Source organism: Bactrocera tryoni, unplaced genomic scaffold (genome assembly GCF_016617805.1).
Source record: "Bactrocera tryoni isolate S06 unplaced genomic scaffold, CSIRO_BtryS06_freeze2 scaffold_7, whole genome shotgun sequence".
Classification (NCBI taxonomy): domain Eukaryota; kingdom Metazoa; phylum Arthropoda; class Insecta; order Diptera; family Tephritidae; genus Bactrocera; species Bactrocera tryoni.
Window position 1 is genome coordinate 21,411,871 of NW_024396366.1, and position 17,859 is coordinate 21,429,729.

The 17,859-nt window shown below is 32.4% G+C and overlaps 2 protein-coding genes and 2 long non-coding RNA genes across 6 annotated transcripts; 2 read left to right on the plus strand and 2 right to left on the minus strand.

The window, feature by feature from the left end:
• Positions 1 to 1,354: 1,354 nt before the first annotated feature.
• Positions 1,355 to 2,168, minus strand: LOC120781848. The gene is made up of 2 exons (XM_040114066.1): positions 1,842 to 2,168; positions 1,355 to 1,770 (listed from the first exon to the last, which is right to left on the minus strand). Exons 1-2 carry the CDS (start codon positions 2,166 to 2,168, stop codon positions 1,705 to 1,707), a joined length of 393 nt encoding a protein of 130 aa, XP_039970000.1. The 3' UTR covers positions 1,355 to 1,704.
• Positions 2,169 to 3,893: 1,725 nt separating this feature from the next.
• Positions 3,894 to 4,797, plus strand: LOC120781860. The gene is made up of 4 exons (XM_040114080.1): positions 3,894 to 4,214; positions 4,282 to 4,425; positions 4,490 to 4,545; positions 4,718 to 4,797. The coding sequence occupies exons 1-4, from the start codon at positions 4,130 to 4,132 to the stop codon at positions 4,769 to 4,771; spliced, it is 339 nt and encodes a 112-aa protein (XP_039970014.1). The 5' UTR covers positions 3,894 to 4,129; the 3' UTR covers positions 4,772 to 4,797.
• A 1,181-nt stretch (positions 4,798 to 5,978) lies between these two features.
• On the minus strand, positions 5,979 to 7,430 carry LOC120781728. 3 transcript variants are annotated; one of them, XR_005706150.1, is made up of 3 exons: positions 7,097 to 7,430; positions 6,522 to 6,994; positions 5,979 to 6,450 (listed from the first exon to the last, which is right to left on the minus strand). It is a non-coding gene; the product is annotated as an uncharacterized LOC120781728 (long non-coding RNA). The 3 variants fall into 3 exon arrangements; XR_005706148.1 differs by having other exon boundaries at positions 6,522 to 6,997; XR_005706149.1 differs by having other exon boundaries at positions 6,522 to 6,997; positions 7,086 to 7,430.
• A 1,140-nt stretch (positions 7,431 to 8,570) lies between these two features.
• LOC120781729 lies at positions 8,571 to 9,757 on the plus strand. The gene is made up of 4 exons (XR_005706151.1): positions 8,571 to 8,891; positions 8,959 to 9,180; positions 9,353 to 9,573; positions 9,650 to 9,757. It is a non-coding gene; the product is annotated as an uncharacterized LOC120781729 (long non-coding RNA).
• Positions 9,758 to 17,859: the final 8,102 nt, after the last annotated feature.

Below are 17,859 nucleotides of genomic sequence, written 5' to 3' on the forward strand. Positions count from 1 at the left end.
GTTGTTGTATTTACATAGGCATTATTAGACTTTCTTAAGGAAGGTGATGGATTGCTCCTTATACTGGAGAAATAAAAACCAAACAAAAGGCATTAGAGTGATGCCTCGCGCCGAATATTGGTGCGTGAAGCTGTAAGAGCTTTTCTGCACCAAAGTTATCCATCCTCGACAACAAAATAGCTCTTACCCAAAAATAAATTTATCATGAATTTTCCTGTTTACAAATACAGCCTGGCTGAGGATAGGAGGAGGTGTAGAATTGAGTTTTTTTTTAAGTAAAGGGCGATAGTAACTATAAATACGGACGGCGATTATAATCTTTTTTTTTCACAGGATCTCTTTTACAATCCCGGGGAAAATTCAGGATACCTGGTTTCAAAGCTAAAAAATTTGAATAGAAAAAGGCGCACGAATCTTAGCCAGAGTTCAAGTGAATCAAAAAAAAAGGTAATACAGGAGAAATTTCTTTCAGTTGATAATATAAACAGTAAAATACAGGCTTTTCATTTTAGCTTTTTGTACAGGACTGAAGTTCCCCTAAAGGTTGTTGCCTCATAATACATTTTCCACTAATTTTCTTCGATATTCAGTCGCGTTTGCCAAATTTATGGCACGGAGTAATTTCATTGTTAAAAATTATTAATATAGTCATGTCTCCAATTATTCATAAAAAGTATATTGAAGTATTAAAAGATAACATAAAAGATCATCTTAAATGTATTATACAATAATAAATTAAATTTGTTACCTAAACACCACTTTTTAACGCACTACCCATCGGTTATTAGAAAGTTAGGTCCTGTTGTCCATACATGGGCCATGAGATATGAGGCTAAACATCGTAAAATTCTAAGGCAGGCGAAACTCACAAATAATTTTCAAAACATATGTAAATCGCTAGCGAAAAAGTATCAGATGAAAATGAGCGTGCTGTGGAAAGGGACTTTAATAAATGCAATATCAGTAGGGAGTAAGTTTTATAAATAGTACTAATCTAAATGAAAATGTAAAATTTTGTCTATCAAAGGTTTTACCAGAATACGAAACATGTAACATATATTCTTCAACTTGGATTGAATATAAATACGGATATCGTTATAGAACTGACTTTATACTTTATTTGAAACGAGAAAACGAAACGCTTATATTTGCACAAATAAAAGATATTTATATTATTAATAATAATATATTATTTTATGTTCAATATTATACTACCACAACTTTTGATGATATTCTTAATATTTACGAGGTGTCTCCTTCGAAAAATAAGGAGGTAATCCCCTTTGACAACCTGAAATTTAAAAAGCCTTATGATTGCTATCATATTGAATTCTAATATATACATAATAATAACGCATGTAATTTTTATCTAAATAATATATGAAAATAGTTTTTGAACTGAATAAAAAATTAATTAAATACGAGTTCCGTTTCATTCCAGCCTTTATGTGGGGGCAAATTTTGGGGAATAGTTAAGAGTTAAAATTACACCTTTACAGCAACATCGAAGAGTGCTGTTTTGACACCAAAACTTTTTTGTGTGTACGTACTTATAAGTATGTATAAAATTTCTACCCTCTGGTTGACGTTTTTCACATTAACGTATATATTAGATTTAGCCTCTTTGATTTAATTAAAATATAATCTTAGTTGGCGCTATTAATATTAGTAAAACTATGTGAGCACAATTTGATCGTTACCCGTTCACAATTTCGTCAAATAATGAATGTTGAATTCTTTCGCAAAATTCCTTAGGATGTGTTGGCAACACTAGTTTATTTTATAAATGTAATTTTTGTGAATAAGTGTATTTCCTAATTTAATGTTATCCGCTGATTCACCTGCCATTTCTCTCGTTGTTTTCCATTTGCCTTCGACTCTGATGCATATGATTCTGGTTTGTTTTTATTAGGTCGACACATCTTGCGAAAATGTCCCTTCTTCTCACATTGACATGTGTGATCATTGGTTGGACATTTGCTTTTGTGCTCCGATTTCCAATCACCACCACAGTTGAAACAGAAACGACGATTGATTAAATCCGGTTCATTGTTCTGCGATGATAGCGCAACAGCAACTGTTTGTTTCTTGGAATCCAAAATGCCCTTGTAAATATTTGCCGACTCAAATGTTTTTGCAAATATCAATAACACGATAAAGTGTTTCATTTCATGAAAGATTCTTATTTCGCAGCAATGTGTGTGGAATAATGTGGTCCGATGATGAAATTCCAATTGTTTTAACTCTATCAATTAACCGACTCAATCATCGAATTAATTTTACTTTTTCCGGAATTAATATATAGAGCTCTTTTAACTTCTGACACCATGTAATATTCGTAGGAATAATAAATAGTGGTGAATTATATTTAGTTATTTAGTTGATTTTATTAATCTAAATATTCTACCTGTTACTTACCATGCGGGTGATGCTCATCTCACGTTAAGACATTTGACATCTACATTCTTACAGTAGCATTAAGTAAGGTTCACATGCTTTGTATACTTAATAGCTACCGATACACATTTTACATACATATGTCGTCTCAATACAGTCTAAACCTAATACACACAAAAAAGTAAAGTGTGAATTCTACACCTTTAAGAGCAATATTAACACCAATTTATGGTGATCATTCTCATTGTAACACCAAAACAGTGCAACGTGAGAAAATGTGGAGTCATTTTACTAATTTGCTCGCTGATCTGCACTTTAAAGTATAAGCTTAACACAATTTGGTAATCAGCATTGCTGTTCATTACAAATGGCGTTACTTGCACTTACAATTGATGTATGCCATAAATGCGAATTGCTTTTCTTGCAAAGTATCACAATTATATACATATATAAAAATTTATATCCTTCTTTTGTCGAGTAATTTGGTTTTAACTTGAAAAATTATTTACAAATTGCTGATTACTTCTATACCTATCTCATACCAATGCGAAAATTCCTAGAGTAAACTTATGGTTTTATTAATTACCCAATCTGGCAATAAATTCTCGCGATGTTCAAAAATCGCTCTTAACCGCTCTCTGTTTCCCATCTCATGTATGAACAGCAATATACACTAACTCGCACATGGATAGCGACAATGTTTGAATGATGGATCATGATGTTTTACAGACACGATTTACCGACGGTTTTTAATTTTTGTATTTGTCTAGAGACAGAAGCGCCTACTTAAATATATTGCAAAATGAATGGTAAGGCAGGAAGTTATTCTTTGAATGTGCTCGTCAATTCTTCTATACGAAAAATAAAAATTGTTCATTTTTCGAAAGGTCTAAGACAAAAAGCGTTTAATCACAATGGTAAAATGTTGAGGCCTCTCACTCAGCCACGGACAATTGTATTTCATTTTAAACGAGAAAAAATATGTTGAAAAATGGAAAAACCCAATTATTCCGACATCAGTTTTTGTTCCTATTCAAGTGCTCGCAAGTGCACGTACATCTGTATGTATATAACAAGCGAAATTAACAGTTATTCGGGGACGCAAAGAAAGGGTTGCCATCAAATAATGCAAGATATACCTTAAGTATGAAATATTTTCATTGACTTATGGTATATTTACATTCCCATACATGGGAGCAAATGTACATACATATGTTACTTGTGCATTTATGAGTAGATATTTGTATAGTTTTATAATAAAAGATTTAGCATAAAAGATAAAGAATATGTTCAGCAACCACGGATTAATCATGCCTATGCTGCTATGTGAATCTGTACGTATTAAAAAAATTGTTGAATAATATATATATGTTCATCTGTAAAAAGGTGCAAAATTTAATCCCAAACGATAGTATAGTTTAAGAAGAATTTATTTTTCAATTTAAATATTAACAAATACACACCAATAATAATTGGAAGTGATGTGGTTTTCTTAATCTGCGGCTATGCGCAATATATGCATTTATCTAAATACAATTAAAATCCCGCATAAATTATTTGCTTTTTGAAACTACTACACATGAAAAAATGCATGTGAATCATGGTGCACCCTCATTTCGCTCATCATGGCTTGCTTTGTCTTCATCTGAAATCAGTCGGGAAATTTCGTGCTTCAACAGACAAAATAACTAAAACTGTTAAATAAATAAGGAATTGATTAATAAAAACGCAAATGTTGGTAAAATTGAAAAGTGGGAATGTGATAAAACTCATTGAAATAAACACAGTTACCAGAGCGAAAGATGAGCTTGATTTCAGTAAGTTTTTTCTTGTTTGTGGGTTAGTTAAAGTTTGTGAACCTTTATTGCATTATCATTTCAACAGTTTGTTCAAAATTCGGCATTGCGTACAATATCACAATAAAATTTCTGGACCGGGATAAAGTTCCAATAGAGGAAGGCCAAATAGTATCTACAATTAAGCAGTTTGGAAGTTGCTCCTGTTTTTTGCTAGAAATTTTAGACAAAGGTAAGCTAAGACAAAATCCCAATTATTTGTGCTAATATGAATTACAATGTACAATCTTAAGCAGAAAATCATTTCAATGACAAGGCAATAAGCTCTAGTTTTGAAGCTATCGGAAATGAAGTGAGTATAAAAAATGGGCGTATGTGCAGAATATGAACTACTAGCTACATACACAACATTTGCACGCAAATTAGTCGCATTGTTCATTTGTATTCAATAAATGTTCATATTCTGCTCAGCGAGTATAAAATATTTGAATGTTTACAAATATTGAGTTGTTGTATTAACATAGGCATTATTGGACTTTCTTAAGGAAGGTGATGGTGCTCATATACTGGAGAAATAAAACCAAACAAAAACATTAAGTGATGCCTCACGCCGAATATTGGTGCGTGAAGCTGTAAACTTTCTGCGCAAAGTTATCCATTTCGGCAACAAAAAAAAGCTCTTGCAAAAGCCATTATCGCCAATTTTCCAGTTTACAAATGCAGCGCAAGCGAGATAGGAGGAATTGTAAGTAAGTTTTTTTAAGTAAAGGGCGATAGTAACTATAAATACGGACGGCGATTATAATCTTTTTTTTTCACAGGATCTCTTTTACAATCCCGGGGAAAATTCAGGATACCTGGTTTCAAAGCTAAAAAATTTGAATAGAAAAAGGCGCACGAATCTTAGCCAGAGTTCAAGTGAATCAAAAAAAAGGTAATACAGGAAAAATTTCTTTCAATTGATAATATAAACTGTAAAATACAGGCTTTTCATTTTAGCTTTTTGTACAGGACTGAAGTTCCCCTAAAGGTTGTTGCCTCATAATACATTTTCCACTAATTTTCTTCGATATTCAGTCGCGTTTGCCAAGTTTATGGCACGGAGTAATTTCATTGTTAAAAATTATTAATATAGTCATGTCTCCAATTATTCATAAAAAGTATATTGAAGTATTAAAAGATAACATAAAAGATCATCTTAAATGTATTATACAATAATAAATTAAATTTGTTACCTAAACACCACTTTTTAACGCACTACCCATCGGTTATTAGAAAGTTAGGTCCTGTTGTCCATACATGGGCCATGAGATATGAGGCTAAACATCGTAAAATTCTAAGGCAGGCGAAACTCACAAATAATTTTCAAAACATATGTAAATCGCTAGCGAAAAAGTATCAGATGAAAATGAGCGTGCTGTGAGAAAGGGACTTTAATAAATGCAATATCAGTAGGGAGTAAGTTTTATAAATAGTACTAATCTAAATGAAAATGTAAAATTTTGTCTATCAAAGGTTTTACCAGAATACGAAACATGTAACATATATTCTTCAACTTGGATTGAATATAAATACGGATATCGTTATAGAACTGACTTTATACTTTATTTGAAACGAGAAAACGAAACGCTTATATTTGCACAAATAAAAGATATTTATATTATTAATAATAATATATTATTTTATGTTCAATATTATACTACCACAACTTTTGATGATATTCTTAATATTTACGAGGTGTCTCCTTCGAAAAATAAGGAGGTAATCCCCTTTGACAACCTGAAATTTAAAAAGCCTTATGATTGCTATCATATTAATTCTAATATATACATAATAATAACGCATGTAATTTTTATCTAAATAATATATGAAAATAGTTTTTGAACTGAATAAAAAATTAATTAAATACGAGTTCCGTTTCATTCCAGCCTTTATGTGGGGGCAAATTTTGGGGAATAGTTAAGAGTTAAAATTACACCTTTACAGCAACATCGAAGAGTGCTGTTTTGACACCAAAATTTTTTTGTGTGTACGTACTTATAAGTATGTATAAAATTTCTACCCTCTGGTTGACGTTTTTCACATTAACGTATATATTAGATTTAGCCTCTTTGATTTAATTAAAATATAATCTTAGTTGGCGCTATTAATATTAGTAAAACTATGTGAGCACAATTTGATCGTTACCCGTTCACAATTTCGTCAAATAATGAATGTTGAATTCTTTCGCAAAATTCCTTAGGATGTGTTGGCAACACTAGTTTATTTTATAAATGTAATTTTTGTGAATAAGTGTATTTCCTAATTTAATGTTATCCGCTGATTTACCTGCCATTTCTCTCGTTGTTTTCCATTTGCCTTCGACTCTGATGCATATGATTCTGGTTTGTTTTTATTAGGTCGACACATCTTGCGAAAATGTCCCTTCTTCTCACATTGACATGTGTGATCATTGGTTGGACATTTGCTTTTGTGCTCCGATTTCCAATCACCACCACAGTTGAAACAGAAACGACGATTGATTAAATCCGGTTCATTGTTCTGCGATGATAGCGCAACAGCAACTGTTTGTTTCTTGGAATCCAAAATGCCCTTGTAAATATTTGCCGACTCAAATGTTTTGCAAATATCAATAACACGATAAAGTGTTTCATTTCATGAAAGATTCTTATTTCGCAGCAATGTGTGTGGAATAATGTGGTCCGATGATGAAATTCCAATTGTTTTAACTCTATCAATTAACCGACTCAATCATCGAATTAATTTTACTTTTTCCGGAATTAATATATGAGCTCTTTTAACTTCTGACACCATGTAATATTCGTAGGAATAATAAATAGTGGTGAATTATATTTAGTTATTTAGTTGATTTTATTAATCTAAATATTCTACCTGTTACTTACCATGCGGGTGATGCTCATCTCACGTTAAGACATTTGACATCTACATTCTTACAGTAGCATTAAGTAAGGTTCACATGCTTTGTATACTTAATAGCTACCGATACACATTTTACATACATATGTCGTCTCAATACAGTCTAAACCTAATACACACAAAAAAGTAAAGTGTGAATTCTACACCTTTGGGAGCAATATTAACACCAATTTATGGTGTCATTCTCATTTGTAACACCAAAACAGTGCAACGTGAGAAAATGTGGAGTCATTTTACTAATTTGCTCGCTGATCTGCACTTTAAAGTATAAGCTTAACACAATTTGGTAATCAGCATTGCTGTTCATTACAAATGGCGTTACTTGCACTTGCAATTGATGTATGCCATAAATGCGAATTGCTTTTCTTGCAAAGTATCACAATTATATACATATATAAAAATTTATATCCTTCTTTTGTCGAGTAATTTGGTTTTAACTTGAAAAATTATTTACAAATTGCTGATTACTTCTATACCTATCTCATACCAATGCGAAAATTCCCTAGAGTAAACTTATGGTTTATTAATTACCCAATCTGGCAATAAATTCTCGCGATGTTCAAAATCGCTCTTAACCGCTCTCTGTTTCCCATCTCATGTATGAACAGCAATATACACTAACTCGCACATGGATAGCGACAATGTTTGAATGATGGATCATGATGTTTTACAGACACGATTTACCGACGGTTTTTAATTTTTGTATTTGTCTAGAGACAGAAGCGCCTACTTAAATATATTGCAAAATGAATGGTAAGGCAGGAAGTTATTCTTTGAATGTGCTCGTCAATTCTTCTATACGAAAAATAAAAATTGTTCATTTTTCGAAAGGTCTAAGACAAAAAGCGTTTAATCACAATGGTAAAATGTTGAGGCCTCTCACTCAGCCACGGACAATTGTATTTCATTTTAAACGAGAAAAAATATGTTGAAAAATGGAAAAATCCAATTATTCCGACATCAGTTTTTGTTCCTATTCAAGTGCTCGCAAGTGCACGTACATCTGTATGTATATAACAAGCGAAATTAACAGTTATTCGTGGACGCAAAGAAAGGGTTGCCATCAAATAATGCAAGATATACCTTAAGTATGAAATATTTTCATTGACTTATGGTATATTTACATTCCCATACATGGGAGCAAATGTACATACATATGTTACTTGTGCATTTATGAGTAGATATTTGTATAGTTTTATAATAAAAGATTTAGCATAAAAGATAAAGAATATGTTCAGCAACCACGGATTAATCGTACCTATGCTGCTATGTGAATCTGTACGTATTAAAAAAATTGTTGAATAATATATATATGTTCATCTGTAAAAAGGTGCAAAATTTAATCCCAAACGATAGTATAGTTTAAGAAGAATTTATTTTTCAATTTAAATATTAACAAATACACACCAATAATAATTGGAAGTGATGTGGTTTTCTTAATCTGCGGCTATGCGCAATATATGCATTTATCTAAATACAATTAAAATCCCGCATAAATTATTTGCTTTTTGAAACTACTACACATGAAAAAATGCATGTGAATCATGGTGCACCCTCATTTCGCTCATCATGGCTTGCTTTGTCTTCATCTGAAATCAGTCGGGAAATTTCGTGCTTCAACAGACAAAATAACTAAAACTGTTAAATAAATAAGGAATTGATTAATAAAAACGCAAATGTTGGTAAAATTGAAAAGTGGGAATGTGATAAAACTCATTGATATAAACACAGATACCAGAGCGAAAGATGTGCTTGATTTCAGTAAGTTTTTTCTTGTTTGTGGGTTAGTTAAAGTTTGTGAACCTTTATTGCATTATCATTTCAACAGTTTGTTCAAAATTCGGCATTGCGTACAATATCACAATAAAATTTCTGGACCGGGATAAAGTTCCAATAGAGGAAGGCCAAATAGTATCTACAATTAAGCAGTTTGGAAGTTGCTCCTGTTTTTTGCTAGAAATTTTAGACAAAGGTAAGCTAAGACAAAATCCCAATTATTTGTGCTAACATGAAGGCAATAAGCTCTAGTTTTGAAGCTATCGGAAATGAAGTGAGTATAAAAAATGGGCGTATGTGCAGAATATGAACTACTAGCTACATACACAACATTTGCACGCAAATTAGTCGCATTGTTCATTTGTATTCAATAAATGTTCATATTCTGCTCAGCGAGTATAAAATATTTGAATGTTTACAAATATTGAGTTGTTGTATTTACATAGGCATTATTGGACTTTCTTAAGGAAGGTGATGGTGCTCATATACTGGAGAAATAAAACCAAACAAAAACATTAAGTGATGCCTCACGCCGAATATTGGTGCGTGAAGCTGTAAACTTTCTGCGCAAAGTTATCCATCTCGGCAACAAAAAATAGCTCTTGCAAAAGCCATTATCGCCAATTTTCCAGTTTACAAATGCAGCGCAAGCGAGATAGGAGGAATTGTAAGTGAGTTTTTTTAAGTAAAGGGCGATAGTAACTATAAATACGGACGGCGATTATAATCTTTTTTTTTCACAGGATCTCTTTTACAATCCCGGGGAAAATTCAGGATACCTGGTTTCAAAGCTAAAAAATTTGAATAGAAAAAGGCGCACGAATCTTAGCCAGAGTTCAAGTGAATCAAAAAAAAAGGTAATACAGGAAAAATTTCTTTCAATTGGTAATATAAACAGTAAAATACAGGCTTTTCATTTTAGCTTTTTGTACAGGACTGAAGTTCCCCTAAAGGTTGTTGCCTCATAATACATTTTCCACTAATTTTCTTCGATATTCAGTCGCGTTTGCCAAATTTATGGCACGGAGTAATTTCATTGTTAAAAATTATTAATATAGTCATGTCTCCAATTATTCATAAAAAGTATATTGAAGTATTAAAAGATAACATAAAAGATCATCTTAAATGTATTATACAATAATAAATTAAATTTGTTACCTAAACACCACTTTTTAACGCACTACCCATCGGTTATTAGAAAGTTAGGTCCTGTTGTCCTTACATGGGCCATGAGATATGAGGCTAAACATCGTAAAATTCTAAGGCAGGCGAAACTCACAAATAATTTTCAAAACATATGTAAATCGCCAGCGAAAAAGTATCAGATGAAAATGAGCGTGCTGTGGAAAGGGACTTTAATAAATGCAATATCAGTAGGGAGTAAGTATTATAAATAGTACTAATCTAAATGAAAATGTAAAATTTTGTCTATCAAAGGTTTTACCAGAATACGAAACATGTAACATATATTCTTCAACTTGGATTGAATATAAATACGGATATCGTTATAGAACTGACTTTATACTTTATTTGAAACGAGAAAACGAAACGCTTATATTTGCACAAATAAAAGATATTTATATTATTAATAATAATATATTATTTTATGTTCAATATTATACTACCACAACTTTTGATGATATTCTTAATATTTACGAGGTGTCTCCTTCGAAAAATAAGGAGGTAATCCTTTGACAACCTGAAATTTAAAAAGCCTTATGATTGCTATCATATTAATTCTAATATATACATAATAATAACGCATGTAATTTTTATCTAAATAATATATGAAAATAGTTTTGAACTGAATAAAAAATTAATTAAATACGAGTTCCGTTTCATTCCAGCCTTTATGTGGGGCAAATTTTGGGGAATAGTTAAGAGTTAAAATTACACCTTTACAGCAACATCGAAGAGTGCTGTTTTGACACCAAAACTTTTTTGTGTGTACGTACTTATAAGTATGTATAAAATTTCTACCCTCTGGTTGACGTTTTTCACATTAACGTATATATTAGATTTAGCCTCTTTGATTTAATTAAAATATAATCTTAGTTGGCGCTATTAATATTAGTAAAACTATGTGAGCACAATTTGATAGTTACCCGTTCACAATTTCGTCAAATAATGAATGTTGAAGTCTTTCGCAAAATTCCTTAGCATGTGTTGGCAACACTTTATGAATCTCGCCGGACTTGATCCGAGCAAGTTATAAAAGTATAAAATTTTCGGTTACATCCAAACTCAGGTCTCCCTTACTTGTTTCTAGGTACATCATTTTTTCCAATAAAAGTTACCTCACTTTGGAAAACGAAAATCTTATTTATTGAACGCACTGTACCTACTGCTTCTCGACTCTGTCCTGATTGATTTATATCTTCTTGTAAATTATTATTTTCGATATCATCTGCATGTTTTCATTACAGTTGCTGTCTATGCTTTTATTGGTAACAATTATGTGATGTACAATAATTCATGCCATCACAATAATTTTCAGAAGTTGCAGACGATATATTTCATTAATTTTAAAATTGTAAACTTAGTCTAAAAAATTCCAAAAGCTTGTTCAGAAAAACCCGCGTAGATTTCAAAATTGCATTAAACTTCGTATGTTGTATGGTTAAAAACCCATTGTCACGATAAGGTCGCAATAAATACGTGTCGAGTGTTCTCCCAGCAGATGATAGTTTTGAGGTATTACAATATCTACATTTGGTATTGATTTTTTAAGAAGCTGTTTGCCACACTGCTGCGTCGTGATATCTGCCAGGACATTACATGGATGCGTAAGTAAATTTCATCTCACTTTCAGCGACTGCCACTAATTATAAATTACACACTGCGTGTCAATTATTTTGCTATTTCAGCTACTTTATTGCTTTGTGATCTTCTCATCCCTGTATGAACAATCACTGGTAATACACGCTTTTTGGTAAAAATGTAATCTGTTAAGCTGTGATTTTTTCGGGCTGTGAAATTTTCTCCGATTTTTCATTTTATGCTCACATAACGTATTCCGTGGCACAAAAAAATTTTAAGTCAGTAGACGGGCATAATCGGACACTGGCATGCCCTCAAAACGTTATTAAACGAAAAAATATAAAGTACCATAACTAAGCACTAAATAAGATATATAGCTGCAATTTCCCACAGAGAATTGCAGTAGCAAGATACACCAGTGGGTGTGGTCCCGTCCTCTAATATGGTTAATGTACATATATTATAGACTGCCAAAGCTACAATAGCCACATTCGCCTAAATCAACTCATACAATAACTATTACCAGCAGTGTGAAAATTGATGAAATCGGATTATAACTCCTCCCCCTCGCCATATAACGGTACTTTTAAAAACTACTTAAAGCGCGATAAATCAATAACTAAATACTCCCAAGACATTAAATTTTACCCCCGCTTTGAGAAGCTTTAAAGGAACCGGTGTTAAAATTCGACAAAAGGAGTGGGAACGAACACTTTCAGGGAAAATCACATATCACAGGACCTGCTCCATAAAATTCGGCACATAGCATTCCTCTATCATTATTTCACAAAACGAAAATGCGCGAAATGGGATTGCCTACTTCCCATATAACACAATTTTAATCTCATACATGTTCCCTTATACAAATCAAAAATAAATTAATATAACTGGATAAAATATTGCACGAATAATCTGTTTAGAGTATTCCTCTTGTTGAACAATAATTGTTCAAACACCCAGGTACCGCAATATCGGTAATTGTGCGAGATATATAATTGAAATTAAGAGAATTACTTGTGCTGAAAAATGGGTTGAATCATGTCAATACTTCTTTTAGTTTCCATATACCTGGCACAACAATGTTCGAATTTCCAAGTGACTTTATACCACATATAGTACTATATCGTCCAACATGTGAGTTATTTCTATGAAAATGAGAGAGCGTGTTTCACTGATAATACTTATACATATAGTATCATTGCGCCTAAAATGGATAAAATTGGGCGAAAATACATAACTTTCGGGTGACTTTATTTCAGATGACTGATGATGGTACCTTTATCAACATTAGTATATGGCATATAAACGAAAGGTAGTGTTGGCAAAAATAGAATAGATCGGGTCGTTTCTACCCTCAACTCCCATATACTAAATACGTATAGTATTTTTTCGTTTTCCGTACAAACCTTTTGTCGAATATATCGACATGTATGTGTTATATCTAGTTAAATAAATATTTATACATATATAGTACAGTTAAACTTCCAGAGCTTGAATTCTTGCGTTGGCAATAGAAGTCAAATTTCATACTATTTTCCCTCCATAAATAGAGATTTTTTTGATGAAGATTCTAGTTAAGGAATTTCAACTGTATATATAATTGCTTGTTTCCTATAGTATATAATGTTCGATTCGTATTTATCTCTAGATTTGCCATGTCTAAGTCTTATGTTTCGTCAAATTTAAAAAGTTATTATATCTTTATCGGTAAGTTTCTCTTTAATAACGTCCAATTTATCGTTTAAAATAGACGTTTCTCTTGAAATCTTTAAAAAGTTCGTAGATAGCTCACTCTGACGGAATTAAAAAAACATTAGAAATTTGCTGAGTGTTTATTATCGGAATATTAAAAGCCTAAATAACAAATTAAACGTTTGGTAATTAAACATTTCTAATTTAAATTTTTATATAATTAGATTTACATAAACATTTCACATTTTTTGTAATGAGATTTTAAACAGCGAATTTCAAATATTTCGATTTGATCCACTGAACAGAATTCTTCTATTCTTTCTGAATGTGTCCTCGTTGCTGGTACTGGCTCATTTGAATTCTAAATTATTATAGTTTGCGTTAATAATTAATTTATTTATTTAACCCTATCTTATATACCTCCCCAACTAATTCGCAATCCGTGGTCTGAAACAAATAAATTTAATTCCGAATAAATAACATATAGTAAGACAATACCCATTCAAAGTGTTACGTTAATAAGAATAATCCTTATGTTCTACCTGAGGACTCGTAGCATCCTGCTTTGGAAATAACTGTAGAAATCATGGGCAATGTAATTACTCGATAATAATCATCAAAATTCTATCTTCTGCACACGGTTTAACTTTGCAAAATCTAACTTTAACAAGACCAAACGCCAAAACGTCAACCAGACGAACGGAAATCAAGCAATTACACCGGCCCACACCATTTTCCTTGTTCAAGTTCTGATTATTTTTTTCCACTAATTTGGTAGTGCTGATCACGAAATTATACCTCATTTTATCGTATCACATCAAAAAAAAAACAAAAGGTGTTCTTTTACACAACACTAATCACTCTGCTTCTGTTCCAGCCGCCCATTCTGTTCATTTGAAAGAGACTTATGAAAATTTAGAAACATTGTTAGATAAAATTGGATATGAAAAACACGGTTGGCAGCTTTGTGGAGATCTAAAAATTATAACTATGATATTAAGCCTGCAGTCAGTATATACAAAATTTTCATGCTTCTTGTGCGAATGGGAAGTACACGAGACAAGCACTACGTACAAAAACAATGGAATCCTCGTAAAAATCCCAAAGTAGGAACAAAAAACGTTATACGAAAAAATTTAATTAGTCCTGAAAAAAATTTACTACCTCCCCTTCATATCAAACTCGGTATGATGAAACAGTTCGTTAAAGCATTAGATAAAAACCATGCTAGTTATGAATACCTGTGTAAAAAATTTCCAAGATTATCTGATGCAAAAATTAAAGAAGGAGTGTTCGATGGACCGCAAATCAGATCTTTGATGGCTGATGAAAAATTTGATACTACAATGAATAACACTCAATCAGAAGCTTGGCTGGCGTTCAAAGATGTTGTCAACAATTTTTTAGGAAATAATAAACATCCCGACTATAAAAATAAGGTTGCAAATTTTTTGGATAAGTATCGAAAATTGGGGTGTAATATGAGCATAAAACTCCACTTTCTAAATTCACATTTGGACTTTTTTCCTGATAATCTTGGTGATTACAGTGAAGAGCAGGGAGAAAGGTTCCACCTGGACATAAAAACTATGGAGACAAGGTACTAAGGTCGATGGAATGTGAATATGATGGCTGATTACTGCTGGTCACTGACACAAGATATTACTGAAGATACTCAGAAAAAAGCTACACCCAGACGTAATTTTGTCGCGAAACGTAAAAGATGTCACTTCAAATAGTCCTGTAGCATTGTTTAAACTCAATGTTTTCTTTGTAAATGTTCAAATATATGTTTTTGTAATATGATTATTGATTTTTTCTTTACATTTTGAAAAAAATGTTTTTTCCTTCTTTTAAAAAAATCTGATGTGATAGGGCAAATATGTAGGTGTTTTCGTGTTTAAAATAGTAAAAATTGGTGATATTTGTGGCACAAATACAAACAACGTTCAAAATATTTTTATTTGTCGGCCGGTGTTATACATTATAATGGGCTAGGTCAAGGTTTCGCTCAATTTTATCTATTATAGGCACAAAGATTATGAGTAACACACGCAGCTAAATGTAAGCCGAAGTCTGAGCTGAGCAAAAAGTATGGACGCTCTCTTACCACACTGAATAGAATTTTGCAAAATGAGTTCTACATAAGAATAAAGTCATCCCAGTGTAAAATGTCAAGCAAGCGTAAACGGCATGGAGCTCATATTAAAGTTGAAAAAAGGAGGAAAAATCTGTAGATTCGAATGAGGCTGTGGATTTTCAAAATTTTCCTAAAAATACACGTTGCTTTAAAAATAAAGTGTTGGCCTTAAAATAATAACCGAAAAAAAAATTGCGCAGGTGGTTCATTTCTTGAACCACTAGCATCTTCATTTATTCCAAGTGACTCACAAGTTTAAAATGTGTAGCAAATATTATAACGGATTAATGGCACCATCATGTCAGATGTTTAGGTGCAGCTTTTCTGTTTCTACCCGTTTTGCCGTTAATTTCACGTCATTCATCTGAAAGTTGCGCGCGTAAGTGGAAATCGGTGTGAAAAATTTCGGAAGTTCTTGCCGCTCAAGGGTTAGAAAATTTCTAAAATCTTTGTCGCGCAAAGACATATAGTTTTGGCGTTCAAGGTGTACGGACGAGTTTTTGAACTCCCTCCGTGTATTCACATTGCTCAAAAAGCAACTATTAATAATAAAATAAAAACAAACAATCAGTAACCATCAGTGCTCACAACACAAATTATTTTTTATAAATATAATCAAATAGCGCACGAAATAAATAGATATAAACAAAACAAAAAAAATTAAAACAATAATGAGTGCTTCGCAGCCTCACCAGTAAGGCCGTAGGCATTCCTTAAATGCCTACTTCAGCTTTGTCGACCCAACAAAATTAACGTAAACAAGAAATTAAGTCCTTCAAAGTCAGAGGTCAATCCTAAAAATTTCAAGGCGGTACGCCAATTGAGAATAAACAGGAAGTTTTAAATGGCAATAGATTTGCCTTACTAAGCAATGGTTAAGACGACGATGCGAAGGGTACCACCACAATCATTAATGCCAAACCATATCCAATATATTTTGCGCGAGCGTAGCAGTACTATCCTTGATCCAAACAAGCAAGGACTATTATTCGTATCAACTGATGAGCTCTAAGGGCTTAGTTGTTGTAATTAAGGGTATAGAGTCCGCCGTAGACTCTTGTGAAGTCAAAGAAGCATTGGAAGCATGCGGTTTTGGTATTAAAACAGTTGTAAATATATTTAATAGAAACAAAGTACCACAGCCAATGTTTAAAATTTAATTGTTGCCGAACTCAAATCAACTTGAAAATATAAAACACATCCAATATATATTTTGAAATATTTGCTGCATCATAGAGTAACTGTTGAAGAACCACATAAAAGAAACGGTCCGGTACAATGTACTAACTTCCAAGAATATGGGCATACCAAATCATATTGGACTCTTCGCAGTGTTTGTGTGGTATGTGGGGATTTACATCCCACTTAAAAATGCACCCTTAGAAAAGACGAATTAAATAAAAAATTCAGCAATTGTGGAGGAAATTACACTGCTAACTACAGAGGTTGCCCTGTATATAAGGATTTGAAATCGAAGTTGTCACAAGGCATTTAAGCACGTCGTAACCAAATACTGAATATTCCTCCAAATGAATTCCCCGTCCATATTTCAAAACCAGTAAATCTTAAAGACAATGCTACACAAGGGAGCTATGCAAACGTGATGAAAGGCAATACTGCACAAATGCAATTGCCCCAAAACCAACAAAATGGAAGCGTTGAAACTTTGATTTTCAACCTTACCCAATGTATGACACATTTTATGGCTTCAATGCAAAATATGATGCAAGAAATAATCAAATCACAAAACCAAATGTTGCAAACCTTTTTAAGTAAAAAATCAAAAATATAGATAAATCGCACATAACAGCTGATATATGTACTGATCTATCTTCTGATTACTCTCCGGTACTAATAAAGTTATGTGAACAACCCATATTCGTTAATCAAAAGGTGGGTCTAACTTCTTATAATACGAGTTGGCTAAAATATAAAAAATACGTGGATAGCCACATTAATATTAAGTACAAAATAATTACAGGAAAAGATATTGATGAAAGCATAGGAGAAGTCAATTATATAATGACTAGCGCAGCTGTCATAGCAACACCAAAGAAAAGCTATAAGCCGCTTGGTCCCAGAAAAATGACTAATAGAGAAATAGAAATGCTTGTAAATGAAAAAAGGCGTGAAAGACGTTAATGGCAGATAAATCGTTCCCGTTCCACTCAGCTTCAATTAAAATCTGCTGTACGTCAATTAAAAAAAGGCTTAAACATAAGGAAGAATTGAACACTGAAATGTATTTAAAGAAACTGTGTCCAAATTCAAACAAGCAAAATTCCCTTTGTAAAGCCCAAAAGTTCATTAAGCCACCAACTGACTCCAACATGCCTATACGAGACTTGGGTGGAAGTCGGG